General features: G+C 42.2%; 2 protein-coding genes across 6 annotated transcripts in view; one reads left to right on the forward strand and one right to left on the reverse strand.

The window, feature by feature from the left end:
• The window catches only part of Ten-a (Teneurin-a transmembrane protein), a 212,728-nt gene that overhangs the window by 67,749 nt on the left and 123,819 nt on the right, over positions 1 to 21,160 (forward strand). For 2 of the 5 annotated variants that reach the window (XM_089263257.1, XM_089263258.1), the window contains exon 1: positions 2,999 to 3,617. The exons of the other annotated variants lie outside the window; for them this stretch is intronic. In XM_089263257.1, the coding sequence (XP_089119383.1) occupies positions 3,472 to 3,617 (146 nt within the window). In that variant the 5' untranslated portion in view covers positions 2,999 to 3,471. Of the gene's footprint in view, positions 1 to 2,998; positions 3,618 to 21,160 lie in introns of those variants that run through there. 5 annotated transcript variants of the gene reach the window in all.
• Positions 8,492 to 9,723, reverse strand: LOC115564660 (uncharacterized). The gene is made up of 2 exons (XM_030389234.2): positions 9,041 to 9,723; positions 8,492 to 8,976 (listed from the first exon to the last, which is right to left on the reverse strand). The coding sequence occupies exons 1-2, from the start codon at positions 9,495 to 9,497 to the stop codon at positions 8,666 to 8,668; spliced, it is 768 nt and encodes a 255-aa protein (XP_030245094.1). The 5' UTR covers positions 9,498 to 9,723; the 3' UTR covers positions 8,492 to 8,665.

Consider the following 21,160-nt stretch of genomic DNA (forward strand, 5'->3'; position numbering starts at 1 on the left):
GTTAACAATTTCGATTGGCTGTCAAATTTTCTTGCCGACGGCAATCGTCAAAATTTCAATTAACGTAATTCCTTTTAGCACTTGTCAATTGAATTTATAACAATTTTTTGCCTGCTGCCAGTCGAAGATGTTGTGGCTGTGGCAATTATGTGATTACCATGACAGAAATATTTGGCGTTGCCGTTGTTGACGCCTGTTGAATTATTTCCAGGCTGACTTGAAACAGACTCGAAATCGATGAGAAATTCCATATACATACATATATATATATATTTTTATATATATGTACATATTTTTTTGTTGTTGTTGTGTGTTGGCTTTAATGAACGTGAAATTATTTTCATTTGTTATGTTGATGATGATTAAGCGTACAGAGCAAAAGATACAAATGTATCCGAAAGATACAAATGTATCTTGTGGCGCTGTTAGTTAGCCAACAGCTGTGTGCGAATATATGCAAGCTCATGGTGTGCGTGTCTGTGTGTGTGTGTTTGGTGTGTGTTAATTAATGTGGCACGCCCACATTGGCCGCCCCCTGTGTGCGTTTGATTAATGGAAAATTAGTTGCATAGCTGCGTTCGATATACACTTGCGGTCTTGTATGCGTGTATGTGTGCGTGTGTGCGTGTGTGTGTGTATCTAGCGGATGTATTTGTATTTGTATCTTGTATCCATAACTTGCGGTTCATTTGAGGTGTCGCTGGAGCTACTTGGTTTTGTCGGCGCTGGCCTCACGCCACGTTTTGTAATTCAATTTTTCTGCCATCTCATAAATTTAATTTGAAATGAAAATCCTCTAGATGTGCGCCACGCCGTCTCTTGCACACACACACACACAAACACACACACACACTAGCTTTTTTTCGACCACAATAACGGATTAGATTTGAAATTGTTTGGCAATGGCTTTCGTTACGTCTGGCCACAAAAACTGCCAGCCCTATGCGCCTCATCCTGCTCGCTGCCATTGGCTAGTGCTCTCAGTCTGCCTAGCTCCTTCTCTCTCTCTCTCGCTCTCGCTCTGCCTTGTATTTTGTTTTCTTCTTTTTTTTTCAATATTACACGATGACTTTGAATATTGGTGTTGCTGTTGTTGTACATCATCATGGGTGGGATTTTGTGATTAGAGAGATACAAGCGTCAGATACACAGAACAACAACAGCTCGCAGGCCAAGCCAAATGCCAGCAGCAGCAGCAGCGGCAGCGGCAGCGGCAGCAAGTGTAACAAATATGTTGGGCAAACGGCTAGAAGCGAGATGCTAACTTGGCATATAGATACAGGCAACACAGCAACAGCAACAGCAACAGCAACAGCTATAGGAAAAGCTATAGCTACCGCCATAGATACATTTACAGATGCCGATACAAATACGGCTCAGATACAGATACAAATATGGGTGCACACACTTATTGTGATTGTTTGTGGAGTGCAGAAGGCGCAGGTGGGCGTGGCACACACACATTTGCTGCGGATTTGCTTTATTCTTTCGGGCCAGCAAAACGATGATTTCGACTCGAGAACGAAAAATTAAAATCGATACTCGAAATTATTTCACATAGCTGCACTCCGCAAAATAGCCGGAAATAAGTGTCTGTCTGTGTGTGTGAGTGTGTGTGTGTGTGTGGCTCTGTCCGCCTCTAATCTAACCTCTCTCTCTCTTTCACTCTGTCTCACTCTCTGTGTGTTTTGTGGCAGCATTTGGACAAGTGGCAGATAATCCCATTTTGGGCATCTTTACTGGCGCATAAGGTATTTGCCATTCTTTTGGCATTTGCAGTTGAACAAGCTGCATTAATTGATGCATTTGCCAACGCAGCGCTAGCTATTGAGATTTATTGATTTTTAGATTGCTCCAACAGAAATAGAAGAGAAATCGAAACTTGATAAAATAAATGAACGCATGTACATGAATACATGAATATATATAAATCGAATAAAATCAAATATAGTCGAAATGAAATCTCTTCAGCTTATAAAAGAGTTGAATTTGGAATGATATGACAGGCAAATAAATGGCCATTTTCGGCAAATGGACGTTTGTAAAAACCAAGTGAGGTTAGGTACGGTTATGTTGGGCTAAAGTGAGGTTAAGTCGTACATTGTAATGTTAGAGCTGTGCTTCATGCTGAGAGTTGACAGCTCAGAGTGTTGGGCATTGCTTGACGCCCGTAAAATCAATGAAAAGAACAAGCAAAGCCATTAGCTGTTCATTTGTGAACTAGTTCCAGCTTAGAATGTAACTTTCACTTAATAATGGAAAGCAAAGCGTTGTTATCTAGTTTTGTATAAAACCTTCAGTCGAGGTAAAGTTCATTAACAGTTCATTTTTGAACTAGTTCCGGCTACACATTTTATTTGCAATATTTTAAATGCAAAAGTTCGTTTACATCTTTTTGTTGTTTACATAACTTAAATTGAAAAAGAAAAGCTACTAGTTCATTTTTGAACTAGTTCTAATATTCCATTCATTTGAGAACTGGTTCCAGTTACAAATTTCATCTATACTCAAAAGTCGCGTGCGAAATGTGATAAAGTTTCGCCTAACAAATACTTCAATTTGACTGAGCTGGAACTAGTTCATTTTGCTGAATGCCGTATACCTAGCCACTGTATGCGAGACTTCCATGCAATGCAAGAGCTTTTGTGTGTTGCCTTGGCTGAAAAGCCATCAATAAATTTGTCGCAAATGTGTTAAAGCGGGCGTGAAACGAAACGGAATTGAAACGTGAAGTGCAAATGGAATCTGGTCGCAAAGTTGCCAACTGTTTGACAGCTCTATTTAATGTACCCAATCTATATGTATTTGTATTTCCCTCTAATCCTTTTCCGCAGGCCAATATCGAAAGTAGCAGCGAGGTAAACACATTGTGGCAGCACGCAGTTGCTGTTGTGCGCGGCTTTGTCAGTGCTGTTGTTGTTGCAGGTGCCCAATAAAATATGTGAAGGCCATAAACAAAGCGTGAGCGAGCGTTTGTGTGCGTGCGTGCGTGCGTGTGTGCTTGCCAGCGTGCTTGCCTGTGCGAGTGACAGAGACAGCGTGCATTGCAGGTAAATGAATATTTGCATTCAATTAAAAGCCCCATCGGCGGCTGCGATGCCAGAGCCCCGCCACCGCCGCCCAAGGGCCAACATTTCGAACAACCCTCGCCCCCAGGCCAGCATTGGAGCCGTGCAGCAGTTCGGGGGCGCGCTCTAAACGTAGAGCGAGACAGCGCACTCTGTTAACGCATAACCGAAACAGCAACAACAACAACAACAAACAGCAACATAGAAATTCCTTGCTAAACGAACTGCTAAAGTGGCGAATATTAATTACGGTAATCATAAAATCGCACTCAAGTGAAATTATCATAAATTACCTAAATCCAAATATAACGAAAGCGAAAACAAAACAAACTAACAGAAAAGTGTTGCGAACGAACTACGACGTATCCAGTACTGTGCAACTGTGAACGTACTCGACACCAAAATGACTATGAAATCGATGAAGTACTCCGATTGTGATACAATTATGGATGGCTATAATCCGGTGCCGCCGCCATTGCCGCGACGCGTGCCACCGGTGCGTAATATCTATGCCGAGCCCTTTGCGCATGAGCCGAACCATTCCAGCAGGTAAATATCATAAATATATATATGTATCGATAAATTATCGATAGCTTAATGAACTAGCAAAATGGTCTACAAACTATTTTATTTAAATGCCTCTTTTCGAAAATCGATAAGTAGTTCTATGAGTATGCCTTACAGTTGTTAAGTATGTATATCTAGTGTATCGATTATCTTATCGATTACGAAATCATAGAAAGTTTATATGTATATATATTACTTATTAATAATTAATAATTGTGTAAATATTAAGCTATGCTATGAATATGTCTTTTGTTTATCGATAAAGATATCGATAACAATAACTAAGTTAAATGCAGCTAAGCTATTTATTATACTTTTCTTCAAGATAAGTTTAAGATCTACTATATATATATACGCAACTTTTTGATATATGAGCACTGTTCTCATTTTTGTAATTTATCGATAATTATCGAATGTCTTCTCTGTCTGTAAAACATCATTGATTCCTCTCTTTTTAAATTTTTAGAGGTTGAATAAAAACTAATCGAACAGCTTCCGTGCACTTATCGATAGCAGAGTCGATTAGCCCAGTGCACGTCAAGCATTATTGAGCAACAAGTTGGCTCTTAGAGTGAGCTAAGCTAGCAGAGCTCGTAGCCTAGTTAACAGCTAATATGAATACATCCACTTAACTTAATGCCCATTCTTAAGCATACAGCATAAAAGGCTGACCTGCTATAAGTGGCACACAGCCACCCACTGCCCCACCAAGCCATCGTCGAGTTGCCTAGTTGCATATCATGAGAGAACGAGAAGGAGAAGGAGAGAAAGAGGAGAGATAAAGAGAGCGAGAGGTAGAAGAACGTTTCATATAATGCGCGCGAGTATCTTGTCGAGTGTACAATATGCATTTTGATATGATAAGGCTGGGGAGTGGGCGGGGTGGGGGCGCTGGGATTTGGTTGAGTGGGTTAACTGTATATAAATGTGGGTGTGAGTGTGTGTGTGGGTGTGTGTGGGTGGTGCGCGTGTGTCGCATATGGATATTGTGTATATTCCTTTTCATAAAACAAGCTTCAACAATGCCAAATAGCCCCAGTCCGCAGCTATGAGCGAGCTGGCGGGCTGCTGGCGAGGCGCGGATGGGCGGTGAGGTGGCGGGGTAGGTGCTTGATAGGAACAGCGCTCAGGCTCATATCTCGCATATCAAAAACGAAATGTGCACAGCGAAGAGGAAGGAGCGAGAGCTAGGCAATGGCCAAATGGTAACCAACAGTCAGTCGTCAGACAGTCTGTAAAAGGGGTTGAAGTGGGGAATGGTGATGGAGGAGAGTAGTGTCTCCCCCTCCCCTCCCTCAACTGCTGTTGTTATATGGTAAAAATGCGGCGCAATATGTTTGGCTGTCAGTTCCATGCATTTCATATCGAAAACCATTCGTACTTTTACTTGAGTGAGTTTTATGAGCAGCTGAGCAGAGAGAGAGAGAGAGAGAGCGAGAGAGAGAGAGAGAGAGAGAGAGAGAGATAGAGACAGTGCGAGCTGGGGAGTTGAAAGTTGGGTGTTGGCAACAATATAACAACGACTGAGTGGATGCATCTATGATGATGCTCTAGTGAATACATTGTGCACAGCACACTCAGCAACAGCTAGAGTGAAAAGGAAGCAGACAGAGAGCGAGAGCGAGAAAGGTAGAGCTGCTCTAGTTGTTGGGGCCAGCCAAACTGGGTTAGCATTTTTCGTGGTGCCCTGTCTGTGCGTAGTTCCCTATTTTGTTGGCAAGGCAATGGTTTCCAGGCTTTATTAAATGCAAACTCCAATTAATTTTTATTGGACAATTCCAATAGTGGCACAGGCAGAGCCGGCTTATATGCATATGGATTGCCCCCCTCTAAAAAGAGAGAGAGAGAAATCTACTTTGCCAGACCCAAAGACAATTACCTTGCATAAATGCAGCAGGTATTTTACCTGAGTGCAGGTTGAGGCTGAGTTTAGCTGTGGGAATACCCTGTTAAGGGAAAGTTCTAAGACAGATTGAGGATATATATTTTATATAAGAATTTAGCTGTGGGAATACCCTGTTAGAGGGCAACTCTAGGAGAAATTAACCAAATTATATATGATATATGAAATATTTTCAGAGGAGGGCTAGAGGGCTAGAAGAGCTATTAGATAATAATATATACTAATAAATATTTCATTGATATTATATCATTATGAAGTCTTTACAAATAATATTCCATGCATAAATAAATAATATTATAGGCTAATTACTTGATTATATTTATGCATATTCATGATATTATTATATCATATATAGTATTATTTGATAATAAACTTATTTTTAAGCTATCCAAAACCCATCACATCTATTCAAATTATATACTCCTAAGATACGATCTTTAGATATTAAAATTTCTTCACTCAATCAACAGCTCTTTATGTAGTTAAGTTTGAAAGCCGAGTAATTGTCTAGCACTAAGAACTACCTTCAATTACTATTGCCCAACTAATTGCTAATCAAAATTATTTCTCCTTTCCACAGGTAAGTTGACTTGGATTCAAGTTTTGGCCAATGATTGGTAAGATATGAGTACAATTGAGCTGAAATACGGCTACAATTGCTGCAAGTTCATAAGTAAGCGAGTGTGCTCGACTAGCAGTTATCCTATTAATACTGAGGGCGATATGTAGTGATTGAATGACAGTAGAAGTATTTCGCCTTTTAAAGGAAAATAGTGGGGGAGGAGAGTAGTTCCAAAGATCTTAGTATTCTCAAATAAAATTGCTAATATTCCCTACACCACTGCCAAATTACAGGGTATTCTGGCAAACTGAATTTAAGAGTCCGTTGAGAGTTTTTGATTCTCGACGTCTCTATTTTTGTATGCTTTTTTTCGGGCAAAGTTTTCAGCATTTCAACGTCGCTGCAACTGGCAGGACCTGGGAAATGTTCTCTATGAACAAACATTTAATAATTCAAGTAGCCCGGCGGGCGGACAGTTAGAACGCCCCTAATGACCTACTTCACGACCTGCCCACCCTCGGCCCTCGACTCCCTGCGAGCAACAACAATAATATACATAAGTAATTTCTGTGGGCGTTGTTGGTTTAGGCCCGGCCTCCGTCGCTCTACCCTCTACCCCTACGCCGGTGGCTCCTTTGGGGACAGGTGCTGCAGGCAAAAGTTGTTTGCTTCACTCGGCTACACAGCTACGGCTCCAGCTCCAGTTGCAGCTCTGGTTCGGTTCGGTTTGAGTTTAGTTTAGTTTAGTTTACTTGCAAGAAGTTCCGCGCTCTGTTTGGGTTCGGCTACGGCTTCCGGCTTCCTGCTGCAGCAGCAGCAACAGCAACGACAGAGCTTCAAGTGCATTTGCGTTGGCAGGAAAAAAAAAAGGAACCAGAAAAAAATATATATGGCAAAATATGCGAAATATGGCAGCCTGTGCTGTTGACGAAGGAGGCGGCAGGCCGAGCTGACTGGAGCTGGAGCTAGAGCTGGGCCTGGAGCTGGGGGCTGGGGCTGGCTGTTGCAACAAAGTTTTGTGCACTGAAATTTGCATGGCACATGAAGGAATGCCAAAAGGCAGCCCATGCCGCCCACTCGAGTGCGCATTTCCACTGACAAATTTGCCAAGCGGCCCCTTCACTACATGTGGCCTGACCTCTTGACCTAGTCGCCCAAGCCTGAAGTAGCGAGCCAACAACAAAAGTGCAGGCAGGCAGGAAGTAAAAAAAAAAGCAACAAATGCGCAACTACAAGAAGTTGTAGAAGCGGGCCACAGGCTACCAATCAATATGCCCAGCACATGCCCCGCATAAAGCAGAAGATGAGGAATACACATATATATAAGCAGTATATATGTAGATGCCAGCAGCTGAATGTCCAGCTGGACCAGCGGCCTTTCAGCCAGCATCCACACAGGGCTGACTGAGCTCATCAGCAGCATTATGATTGAAATGCTGAGCTTCATATGATTGCGTCTATATATAGAATAATGTATATTTGTTATTTATATATATAAATCTCTATATATATGTATGAAGATATGCCTAAATACACATTGGACACAGAGAGAGAGAGAGTGGGAGTGGGAGTGGGTGCGAGGGGCCGAACGAATTGTGCGCAACATTTGTTTCGGACAGTTGGCAACTAATTTGTTTGGGAAATAGACGGCAGGAGCAGCAGGAGCAGCAGCAGGAGAAGCAGCAACAGCAGCAGCAGTGGCAGTAGTTCAAGCCAAGCTAAACAGGGCCAAGTACAAAGGTTAACAAATTGAATAAAAATTACAAGCAAAATGCACAGAAAGTAAGAGAGAGAGAATGATGGAGAGAAAGACAGAGAAGGAGAAAAGAATGGAAAAAATATATAAGAAAAGTAGAATAAGAACAAGCAGAAGATTAATAAGAAGGAGCAGAAGAGAGAGAGACAAGTAGAAGAAAAAGAAGAAGGAGGGGGAGAAAAAAAGGAGAAGTAGAAATAAAAAGGAGAAATATAATGAAAAAAAGAGACACAGAGGAGAAGGAAACGATGAGGAAAGAAAGAAGTAAAAGCAGAAGAATAGAAAGAAGGTATTGAAATAGGGAAAGGGATAGGAAGGAAACGTAGACTTAGAGAACTAAAGGAACTGTGAGTCAGACAAACGAGAGATAGAGAGAAACAAAAGAGAAAGACCTCAGATGAAGACAGAGAGATAAATAAAGTAGTAATTATAGAAAATGAGAACTATACTGCGAATGAGAGGTCAAAAAAAATCAGCAAAACTAACCAGAGGCGACATAGATGATATAAGATCCACAATAAATATGAAATTCAGAAGAAAACAAAAGATATCGATATCGATAATTATCTTAACTCGATTAACAGTCTAAACTTGAACTATGATTGTTTTCACTCCCCCATTTGGAAGGAAAGACATTGTGCGTTTTTTCTTATTTTATAGATTGATCAATGTGTTGAAATGTCTTTTTGGCTATTGTTGAATCCGAAATACTAAAAATTTGTTGGTGAACTTTGGATTGATTTGGCCCGGCATATGGTAAATGATTTATACTCAGCACGCGTTTCTAGGTCTAGTCTTGCATGATGCGCTCAATCAGCTCTGCGGCTGGACTTATCGCTTTTGGATGTTTGAGTGCTTGATTGGGCTACGGTTGTGTTCGACATTTGTAGAAAGGTTTCCATGTCCACTGAGGTAACAGGCGTATGCCAGAGAGAAGACGATTCGGTGGTCTGCGGTTGTGGGTTGGGATCAATCATCTCGATGACTACTTCGCCAACCTGTGGGCGTGGCTTCTGCTCCTCGAGCCCGAACGGCAGCGACACCGACACCAGCGAATCATTAGCCTTATTGTGCTCCAATATGGTCACACCACGGCTAAAGCACGATCCTGCCACATCACCTGAGGCAATCGAAACAGTTTAATAGAAATTGAATTCGGCTTCAGTTCGATGTTCTATACTCACGTGGTAAATTCCTGGCAGACTTGGATTGATGGGATTTCCTGGCTGAACTAGAGGTAGTCGGTGTTGAATCTGAGTGGGTAAACGGCTGCTGAGATTGGCTGCGCAATCGGCGATTCTCCTTCTGAAGCATATCGCGCAGATTTCTCATTTCTTCGGTCAGTTTAATGCGGCGCTGCTCCAGGCCCCGCAACTTTTGATGTTCCGCCTCGAGTGTGGCAAACAGCTGCTTGAATACGATCGTACTCTCACTCGGCGGCACTGCACTACCGTTAACAGAGACCCCAGACAGATTTTCGCTATTATTGGGTGTCGTATGAACGAAAATGCCGTCATCATTGCTCATGATGTTGATGTGAACGTCCTCCAGTTCACTGCTTGCTCCCGAGCTGTAGTCCACCAGATTGTCCAACTCTTGTTGGTTGGCTGCCTGCTGATCCTGATTCCTGTTGTTGAACATCTTGATGATTGGCTGATAAACTCCGCTCGGCTACCCGCTCGGCTCAGATGGGACTTCTTCCTTTCTCCTAAGATAGCCGAAAATATGTTTAAATTACTTTCGAATTTCGTTTATATATTTTATGTGGTTAATTGTGTACGATGTCTGAGCTATTCAGATTTCTGTGTTGCCAAACGCTTGCTTCGACTGTTGAGTGAGCTGTGCTGGAAAACGCCTTAGCTCAAGCGGACTAGCGTCGATTGTCGAATCGAATAAAGCAGGGCTAACTAGATCTTCACTTGGTGCGCTTGCCTTTGATCTCCGTTTCGTTAGTCTTTTAATTATGTAGCTCCCAGTTGTCGATTGTCGCTTGGGTATATCGTATATAAATATCCCTTACACCTGCTCGAGCAAAGCGAGCATCCTTTCACTGTCTTGACGCCCTCGCGTTCGGTTTGCATTGCATTTCGTATCCTTTTCCATTCAGGTCGAAGCCCTTCGTTTATTGGCTCAACTACGCCCGGTCCATTATGTCTGGGGTTTCATGTTGCCAGCGTTGCTCGCATCTTGTTCTCGCCTTCGCGTGCCTTGGCCCTGATCCTTTTTTTTCCGGGGTTAGGTTCCAAAATGTTCGCTCATATTTAACCAGACAAACTTCAAACTATTGTTGTGGCAAGTCAATGAACTGGCAAAAGTGCCTAATATTTCCACACACACACACACCCACTCACTTTACACCCCAATCTCACACACACATATATATATATAATAGTAGACCCATGTATTGTGCTCCAGCGCTAGGCTCCGGGTGTATTAAAAGTCTATTTCTTTGGCAAGACAATAAAGCTGGATAGCAGCAGCAGCAAAAAGGGTTGCGAGTGTCTCCCTCTCTCACTCTCTCTGCGGCTCTCTCCAAAAAAAAGTAACTGCAGCAGATGAAGTATAGTGCGGAGTTCGCGTTTAGTTGTAACAAAAGAGCACACCAAGATGAAGCTCAAGCCGAAGAAGGATGAATGGACCAGCAGGCAGAAGGCAGGCAGACAAACGGAGAGGCGGAGAGGATTCTACAAGCCGGTCGAGAGCAGAGCAGGCCCGGCTAGTCGGGCTATTGTTCTACATCGCGAAATAGCGCACATAAAATGCCAAAGAATGGGAATAAATGATAAAAAAAAGGCAAGAACGCAAGGAGCGAGGCAAAAGAAAACGAGAAGCGAGCAAAACTGACAGCCAACTGGCAGCCGCAGGGCCTGGCCTGGCCTGCCGTGGCCGTGGCGGGCGGGTGGAGAATGTCGGATGAAATGCCATGCCAAAGTATCTGGCTGCCCCACTCAAGTCACACCATTCACTCCCCCCTTCCTCCAGCACCACTTCATCTGGGCTAGCATCAGCCTCGCCCCAACAATGTGCGACTGTCAATTTCAGCGACATCCTCGACGTTGCCAACGAAAAGGGTTAAAATGTTTCATTGCGCTCGCCTCTTGGCGCGCTCCGAAGACAACATATGCCAATAATTTACGCAATTTAGTCAAAAACAAAACAACAACAGCAACAACAACAAATATATACATATATAAATAAGAATAAAAATAAAAATAAAATAAGACGAGATAAGATGAGAAAAGCAAACAAGAAAAGTGGAAAATGCTGCAGACACAGACAGAGCGAAAGAGAAAGAGAGAGCGGGTGAAAATGACAGAGAGAGAGAGAGAGAGAGAGAGAGAGAGTGTGCGAGTGAGAAAGAGTCAGAGAGTGCTCAAAGATTCATTCAGTTATCCGACCAATAAAAGAACACAGCAACATGTGTAGGCGCAGCCGAAGGCGATGAGCGGAGCTGGTCTACAATTTCATGCTCTATCGTTTTGCATATACCCTGTAAAATAGTGAAAGCTATATGCTATATGTAGTTTATAAAAGAGCAAAATAATTTTACCGTATAACAGTATAATAGTATAACAGTATAATAGTATAACAGTATAATAGTATAACAGTATACTAGTATGACAGTATTACAGTATTAAAATATAGTTGTATAACAGTATAACAGTATTAAAGTATAGTTGTATAACAGTATTACAGTATAATTGTAGAACAGTATTACAGTATAATTGTAGAACAGTGCAAAAATGCACAAGAATGACAGTACTACCGTATAACAGTAGATACTTAACAGTTTCTTATACCATTACTACTTATAAGACCGTCCATAATCTTATAAATGTATAACAGAATGAATACAATATGCTGGCATAATTTGCCATAGACAGGTGTATGACAGAAGCTATATAACAATGGAATATAGTGTTCAATAATGAGATTCGAAGCACCTGTATAACAGAATTAAAGAGAGCAAAAACTAAAACTGTATAACAGCTGTATAACAGAAGCATAACTACCTGCATAGACCGGTGTATTGGATCTGTATGACAGCGGAATTATGATAGCTCCATAAAGGCTAAGAGTTCTAAAGTCGACGGTAATACGCTTTCCATGACTATAAATGGATCTATATCTCCTCTAGAACAGTTTACACAATCAAATCTTGATTTTGCCCACACATATCAAGTTTGACCGCCTTCAGCCCTGAAAATTTCATTCGAATCGCAATTTAATACAGAGTATCCCTGGGGCCAGAGCTACCATTTGTGTGCTTTTGTTGTTTTTCTTTTTCTGGTATCTGGTTTAACAACCACTTGGTTGCCCATTTCTTGGGCCGAATTGATGCTCAATTTTATATTTTAAATGTTATTCAAATTGTGTCACATTTCTCAGTGTAATGGCCCGGAATTGTGTGTAGAGGAATGCGTTGTTTGGGTCTATGGATCTGCCATATAATATGTTTGTTCTTGTGGCATGTTTCGTAGACAGCAATTCCAGCAATCTAACCGTCCTATCCTATCCTTTCTAGTCCCTCCCCACTTTTTATTTCGCTCCATAGTACGTTTCTTACTGTGTATGTGTGTGTGTTTTATTTATTGTCTGCCATTTTGGCAAAGCCCGCACCCCAGCTCCAGAATGGTCGAGTGAGAGGGAGAGTGGGAGAGTGGAGCTTCCCATCGGTTTGGTAACTGAAGGCGGGCAATTCGCATCGATGCCATAGAAATGTGCGAGTCGTGTAGTTCAATAAGCAAACAGTTTAACTGCGCTAAGCTAATTAGCCAGCGGAGGAAGTTGTGCTATATACATATATACTTATATATATGTATATGTATGTACGATATACATGTATATGCTGTGCATTGGGCAACATTCTCTGACCCCAAAGGTCGCACACGGTGGTCGCTGCACGGAAATTGCGTCATTAACAGGCGCTTAACGAGCCTCCAGTCGGCTCTCGTATGTGTTACTTGCCTGCGTGTGCGTGTGTGTGTGTGCGAGGTTAAGCTTTGCGGTTATTGGGCTTGAATGATAGCTAAAAGCTTTGCTGAAAAGCTCGTAAATATCTAGCGCATAGGTCAGAAGCATTGATTGAGCCACTAGGTGAGATTGATGACGGTCGTTGTCCGCCACAGAGATGGTCACAGAGCCAGCCCAACTCAGTGATCGAATGCTCCAATACAATGTTAAGCCACTGTGGATTAAGTCAAGTTCATGATTGAGAGGCGAGGCTTGATCTAGCTCAGCTAGAGTCTAGCTAAAGTTGGGCCTGGGACAGATGTTAAATAGAGCTGAGATTGATTGAAGGCAGCAGCTGAAGTCAATTGAGTGAGAGGCGCGATTGAAAGTGAATGAAGGACTTTACAGGAGGCTGAACTAAATACAAGTTTAATTGAACAACTGCAGCCTAATATTGAAGAGCATACAGCTTGACTGACAGATCACACAAGTGGAGCTAGTTCTCTGTTTAAAGACAGACAGCACACGCACACACTTCAATAGAGAACTGCTTTCAGCGGAAATATGTACAAAATTAAGGTTATTTTGTGTTTAATGTGCTTTTCATCCAATTTAAGGAGCTGTAGGTCTATGTAATTGAACTTAATGCCCGGGGGCTGTGATTATTATGAGGTCAGCCTTTTGAAGTAACCTAATGAGTCCACTTTCGACCAAACATACACTTTTCAGCTACTTGTATTTCTTGGTAGTCGAGTAGGCCGCGGGGCAGCGCCACTAACATGACATTTGAAGTACTACTACATGGCGCACAGAAAATGAGGCAGCACTGCGCTGTGCTGTGCCTTGTCGGCTAATTGGACAACATGTTGCGGCGGCGGCAGTGAAAGTGAAGCAGCCGAAACCGAATGCCGAATAACCGAGAAACCGAAAGATCCCCAGAAATCCAAGAGCCAAAAAAAAAAAAACACACACACATAAAATGATGAGCGCAACATGAGAAACATAGCACACACACGCACACACACACACTCTTGGCTAATCAGGCACACGCCAGAGCTAATGCCCAGGACCGAAAGGGACCAGGCAAGGATGGCACAGGAGTCGGCTTTAGAGTGGAAATCACAGACAGCGAAAGAGACCCAAGTCAAAGGCCAAGTCGTACGTAAGGCACACATCAATGCGGCTACAGCAATTGCTTTGCGAGCTTCGAGCTTCGAGCTTCTGTTTCTGCCAGCTCTACTCTTAACATATTTTTGGGCTCAGTTTCCTTTTCGTTTTTGTTGTTGTCCAATTCCTGTCGCCCCTCCCCACCATGTTTCATTCTCAGTGGCTGCTCAAAACTTCGGGGTGCACTTTTTATTTTGCAAACATCTTTTTAGAACTTTTTGTCTTCTGCTCCAACTCCACACACACACTCACACACACACACACACACACACACATATGTGTGTGTGCCATGATGCTGCACAAAAAACTTCCGACAACAATTCTGCAAACGCAAGCAGGAAAACATAAATCTGGCTAAAGCTAAAACGCAAACTTTTAGCTAAAAAAAAAAAAAAAGAAGAGCAGAAGAAGACGAAGTAGAAGGAAAAAAATGAATTTTGTGTGAATGCGTGCAAGTGATAGAGCTGGAATAACCCAATGCCATGAGAGATTGGGGCCAACTACAGGCAACTACTAGCCGGTCCGCAGGCAAAGCCAGCAGCTAACAACAATCAAGTGAGCTGACTTCTACATTTATATGTAGCTACTGCGCCAGCTGAAGTCGGGCATGTCACAATGCAGCCACGGAAAAGACAGGGAAAGAGTGAGAGAGAGAGAATAGTAGAGAAAAAGTCAACTTAATAGAGGTAGACGCATATCATAATATTATTAGCTATGGAAAGAGCATACAGCTGTCATGGTTAATTGGATCACCTTTGGCATATAGTATATGTCTGGGATTTTCGATAGATGCTTAGGGATTCCTTAGACTTTTTCTTCCACAGAGAATTTACAAAACTTGCTTAGAGTTTTTTAAGCCAAAGAATCTTCGATAGATCCTTCATATGAAGTACATATGTACTTAAGGATTCTTTAGACTTTTTCTTCTAAAGAGAATTTACAAATCTTGCTTTTACTTTTTAAGGTTAAGGAGACAGAGAGAGATTCTTCTTCTCATTTCCCTCTCATTTCTCTCTCTTTCTACTCTCCTCCCTTAACCCTTTCAATTAGCTCAGTAAAAAGACGCATAGCTTTTTACTTTATTGTCTAATATATTTCTCTCTATCTCTCCCTCCCTCTCACGCTTGCTCTTTGCCTTTCTCTCACCACCAATTGAGTTTATTCAACTGTTGCAATCTTTACCAGTTCATAATACTATGACGGAATTGATAGTCTAAAGTTTTCAGACTTTTTCGGAACTATCAAATGATAAGTTTTCTTTTTCCTTCAGTGCTTAAGTCTCTATCTCTCTCTCTCTCTCTCTCTTTCTATAGTTCTCTTCCCCTCTTAAGCATTGTTTAGTGCAAACCCTTTTTATATTTTTTGCTTTTGCTTATTTTATGTTTGTGCCTTGGCTCTGTGTTGGAGCATTTCTGGTTTTGGGCCAGCAACAATAACTGAGCAGCGCGACTGGTTTTGATGTGGCCAGCATGCCGCGCACTGCACCGTCCCAGCGCCCAGCTTGAAAGCCCCGTAGCGCCTTCTCTGGGCTTTTGTTTTGTTTTATATTTCCTTTTCTTCTGTTGTTTTTTTTTTCTTTTTCCTTTTTTTTTTTTTTTAAGCAAATGTCCACATTTTGACCATTTGAAATCCAAACAGGCAACTTTTATGCCACTGACGTGCGTTGCCAGTGTCTGCACGTATGTTGCGAGCAGCGCACGCGTGTGTGTGAGTGTGTGTGTGTGTGTGTGTACGGTTGGCCATGGGCAACTGACTCTGACTGCCATTTGGAGCTTGAGCTTGAAATTTTTGCAACATGCCTTCGACATCTCATGGGTATTTTTACGACTATCACTGTTTGGCCCCAAACTTGGCCCTGCCGCCCGTTGTTTCCCCCGTAGCCCCGCAGCTATATGCGCGTCCTTTCGTTACTGTCGCAGCAGACCAACCGTACCGCCTCTACCTCCCTTCAGCCCATCCGATCCAGCTCCAGTACATCCCTCTGCCTGTCCATCTGTTTCTTTTGCTGTTTGTCCACTGACCGCAGACGCTGTTAACTGGAGCCTGAACTGCCTGGCTGCCCGCCTGCCTTCTCCTGCTGCTGCTGCTGCTGCTGTTGTTGTGTCTGCTTAAAATGGATTTGGCTAGCAATTGCAACTGAAACAGAAACTGAAATAGAAACAGCAACGGCGACCGGCAACAGCAACCGGCAACAGAAAGATAAACGCAGCAGCTAAGTAACAAGATGATGGCCGCACGTGATGCGCTTTCTTGCGGTACCATGGGCGTGGCATGGAATGTTATCTCCATGCTGCACTTGACGCGGGCGACCTTATGAAAGCCTGTGGAGGTGAGGATGGAAATGGAAATGGAGATGGAGATGGAAATGGCGTAGCCGTTGGAGTTGGAGTTGGGGCTGGGACACTTTTCCTCCTCTGCCTGATTCTGTAGGCAGCTTTACTGCCTGATTGGCCGCCAATTAGCAGCTAAGTGGATTTGTTTACCAAATGCCATTTTCTAGCAGCTTTTTCTCCAGAACAGCTATCCCCCGCTCTCGCCTACGCCCGTTTGCATTTGCATTTGGTATTTTTGGCTGTCTGGCAGCACGTTACGTGACAAGTCAAAATGCGAGACCCAAAGTTGCCAATATTTATATCGATAAACAAAATGGCTCTAAATACGAGATGGAGAGGGAGTAGGAGAGGGAGCGGGAGAGAACAAACAGATAACAATACTTGGATAGAGCCTGAGATTTGCAAGACTTGAGCATGCCCTTTCTTTAGGCTCTTATGTATGAATCGAACCTCTATATAGTATTTATATATCATGAAGTTTTCAGTTATGTAATCAATAAAATAATAGAAAATGGATTAGTTCGTGTCTCTCTCTCTCTTTGTCTCGTTCGATTTCCATTATTCGCATCTCTTGGCCTATTCCACTCTCACACACACTTGCAGCACACCCGCATTCATACACTTTTCTAGGGTATCTCTGGCATAACAGAACGGAATAGAACTGGGAAAACAAGTGGACTAGTGCTTTATCTGCCTGGCATCCAGTGGAGGCTTACGGGCCTAATCTACGTGGCATGCGTGTACGTGCTAGGTGGGCGTGACATTCTAGCCCAGCGTGGGCGTGGCAAAGGGCTGGGGGTCAGCACCGTTCTACGTGGCCCCTGGGCGAACGAGACAAGTTAAATCGTTGCGTTATTGATGGCAAACGTACGTGATAGGCTCACAGCGTGCGCTGCCAATGATCATCATCAGCATCAGCATCATCATCATCATCATCATCATCATCATCATGAGTATCGGCATCGGCATCGGCATCGCCATCGCCATTGTTATCATCATCTGATGGAATGGCCAGAGACGACTCATCGCTCGTTCCATTTGCTGTTGATTTTGGGCGTAATGCTAATAACGCTGAACCTGCGACGACAACAGCTTTCAACAACAATCGAGCCCACCTGTGCGACTAAGAAAGAAATTTAAGCGCATTACAAAACTTTTTCCCAGCTTCAGTCTCCTGCTGCTCCTGCTCCTGCTCCATCTCCTGCTCCATCTGCTGCTGCCAGCTCTTCGGCTCGCTGCCATTGTTTGTAAAAAGTTTAGCCTGGGCTTTGGCTAAAGCGAAATGCTTCCAAGTTGTCAAACAATTGCCAAGCGCTGGCTGAGCGCCTGTCAATGATCTCTCTCTCTCTCTCTCTCGCTCACCCTCTGCCTCTATCTCTCTCCTGCTTTACGTTTTTCTATATATAGATTTATATATATATGTATAAATTCCTATACATGTACATATAGTTTAGCTGTGTACAAAGCTTAAAGCCAAAAGCAGCGCGTAAACAGTTTAGGACAGCGAATGAGACTAAGAGAGCGAGAGAGAGAGAGAGAGAGGACTATACAGATTAAGTCGCTTAGAAAGAGAACGTAGTTGTGACAGCTGCTTCTTTTATTTTTAAGAAAATGTGCTGGCTTTTTATAAGGCGCGACCTGTGCCGACAGCCTGAAGCACTGAAATGGGATATAACATAATTTAATATGAAATAAATAATTTCAATTTAGATGTATATCATTTTCAGCTTCTTAGGGTGTATGAAAATCTGCTGGAGTAGATAACTCTTAGTTATCTGCGCATTCCAGCCAGTTGCTTGGGAAATGAGTGTAGGAAAGATAAAACAAAAACTTCAAACAATTTCCCCACTCTCTCTCTCTCTCTCTCTCTCTCTCTCTCTCGTACTCGAACTTCAAGTTTTGCTCTCTCTCTCTCTTTGAGTTGAGTTGAGTTATCTCTTACTGCATTATTTATCTATCTCCTAAAGGAAAGGACCCCTCTCTCTTTCTCACTAAGGATATTTTTCCATGTGTGCATACACGAATCCTCTCTCCTCTCTCTCTCTGTCTCTCTTTATGCCTCTCTTTCTCGGTCTCTCTCTTTCTCTCGCTCTCTCTCTCTGTCTCTCTCTCTCTGTCTCTCTCTCTCTCACACACTTTCTCAGTATTTTTCAAGTCTTCTCTCTCCCCCTTTGAGCTCTCTATTTCAGAGTCCTTTCTATACGCGGCTCTAGCGCTTTCTATCTCTGTTTTTTTTTCTCTCTCGTACTCCCCGCTTCTCGCTCCCTCTCTTTTTATATCACCTCCTCTCTCAGCGAAAATCTGGCATCTTTTTCGCGCTGTCGTTGAGCAAATGGGAAATATTTAATTGGGTTTCACTTTGCTGCCCATATATCACTCGATATGCTCTGCCAGAAGCATCGCCCCAGTTTCTCAATAGAAAAATAATTTCACAATTTTAATTGTTTTTTCTTAAATTTATTTTTATTTTATTTTTATTCTTTCCTCCTCCCATAGAGAGCAAATAATCATAAAATGCCAAATAGCGTAAAAACAAAGTTCAACTTGGGCAATATTCGCAAGTGAAGTGGCACTTGAATTGGGGTTGGGGGGAATCGGCACACATTGCAGAGGCGCCAAGCCAAGGGGGTGAAGAGGCAAAGAGGCGAAGAGCGAAGCGCAATACAAAACGCGGCTGCAACTGACAATTAAACATTTAATTAAAAATCAATTAAAAAATCGTATTTTTGCACTTTGCTGCGAATCAAATACAGAAAAACGCCAGCTACACTTGCCATACCACAATATCTATAGATTGGGTATACATATATACACACAATATATATCGTATATATACATATATATCGTATACTACAAAGTAAATTAATTGAATTTTTGCATGTATATACACTGAATACCCTGTTTGAACAGGAGCCTCTTTTTTAGCTACTATAATCCAAGCTTACAGGGTATTGCATAGTCTAGCATTGCCTTAAATTTTAGGATTTTTAAATATTTTATTGGATAAAGAATAATTTAATTAACGTTTCGTGCCTTTCAATACAACCATAAATGACATAGATGGATGGCTTGACTAGATGGCTGAATTGCTGAATGCCTGATGGGTTGATTGAATGATTGATCAAATGATTGAATGGCGCCGTCTGGTCTGGCCGCGTCTGCAAATGAACTACAATCAAATATGCAACGACTGTCAATGAGTTATGATGGGTAATGCATATGCTTGTGCTTAAATATGATTATTATGTTGGGCAATTTAATTGTCAATATGTATGCAGCTATCTCTCTCTCTCTCTCTCTCTCTCTCTCTCTCTCTCTCTCTCTCTCTTTCACACACACACACAGTCTGTCTGTGTCGAGTGTGTGAATCAAATTGAATGAAAGTGACGAGCGCATTTATTGATTTTCCGCACATGCAACTAAACCCAACTCAACTTTAACTTAACCCTTCGAACTATGGGGCGCATGTGGCTAGGGTTGGGCGCCTCGCGGCTCGTAGTTCGCGAGTTCGCGCCATCGTTTATCATTAAAATGCAATTAAAATTGACATGACATTTGATTTACAATGCAAACGTATGTGCCCAGTGCACGCTGCTACTTGGAACGGTCGGAATTCCCGCTAGACGCCGGCCCACAGCAGCGATTCAAATCGACCCAAGAGACTTGCGTTAACTTGCATTCTGTCACTTTCTGCCTGCTCGTCCCTGGAATGGCTGCTTAGCTGGCCTCTGGAGTGTGGGTGAGGTCAATAAACTGTTCAGGAGTCAGCTCGCGTGATAGCCAAATGGCCGTTAGCTATCACCTGGCCATATAAAGTGCACTGGAACAGTGTCAATTCCATCGTTCCATTCAAAGTACACGAATTTACCAGTTATACGTATCCAGTCAGCATGCAAACAAATTGGATTATTTTTAAAATCTAAATTATTTGGTTTTGTAAGGTATACAACAGGCGATATGTACCGATTCCATCGTTCCAGCTATGTAATAAAATTTGCAAATTGAATATTCCTCTTCACTGAGTATTTGTCTTTTCTAATTTAACTAATAAACATTTCTTTATTTCATTGTATGTTCCAATTCCATCGTTTCTCTTATCTCCTTAGAATCGTGTGTATGTATATTATAATATCAGACTTGCTTAACTATCCATATTCGTTTGTTCTATCTCAAATATGATATCGAGTATTGTGTCCTGATTTCCCATTGATTCCACTGTTCCAAATACGTAGTATATATGAGAAAATAGCCTTCATTTAGAGTCGTCCACTCTGCCAACTCACAACTCATAAGCCAACTTGCCCACACAATCATATCCAACTGTATTGTTGCCCAATACCAATTCCATCGTTCCGCCATTGATTGGGGTACCACCAGTTATGCATTCCAACTGACTAACCAGCAAATGGGTTAATGACGGACCAACTCAAAGGTGTTTATCAGCACAAATGGATGCACCGCAGGCAGCCAGGTGAGGCACTGCAGCAGGTGGCACGATTCTCTCTCCATCTCCCTCGCTCTATCCCCCTCTTTCTGTTTGTGTGGGTATGTAGTCCGTGCGTTAATTTCAGTATTTTACGGTTATAAACAAAAAATTAAAGCGCCGTCCATTTACATAGATTTTAATATTAATTTTTCTTTGACGAATTAACATGAATTGGTTTCAGATGTGGGCATAAATAATGCAAGCATATAACGAAGACTTTATACCCTACTTGAGATTGGGAAAGCTTTAATACTTTGCTATAAATATGATTCGAGTCTTTCGATAAGAGATATAATTGATATATATACATATATAATATCTAGTTGCAATTCCATCATTTCGCTTTCTTGAATCACTCAAAATTG

Source organism: Drosophila navojoa, chromosome X (assembly GCF_054131105.1).
Source record: "Drosophila navojoa isolate 15081-1374.11 chromosome X, UAZ_NAV_1.0, whole genome shotgun sequence".
Taxonomy (NCBI): domain Eukaryota; kingdom Metazoa; phylum Arthropoda; class Insecta; order Diptera; family Drosophilidae; genus Drosophila; species Drosophila navojoa.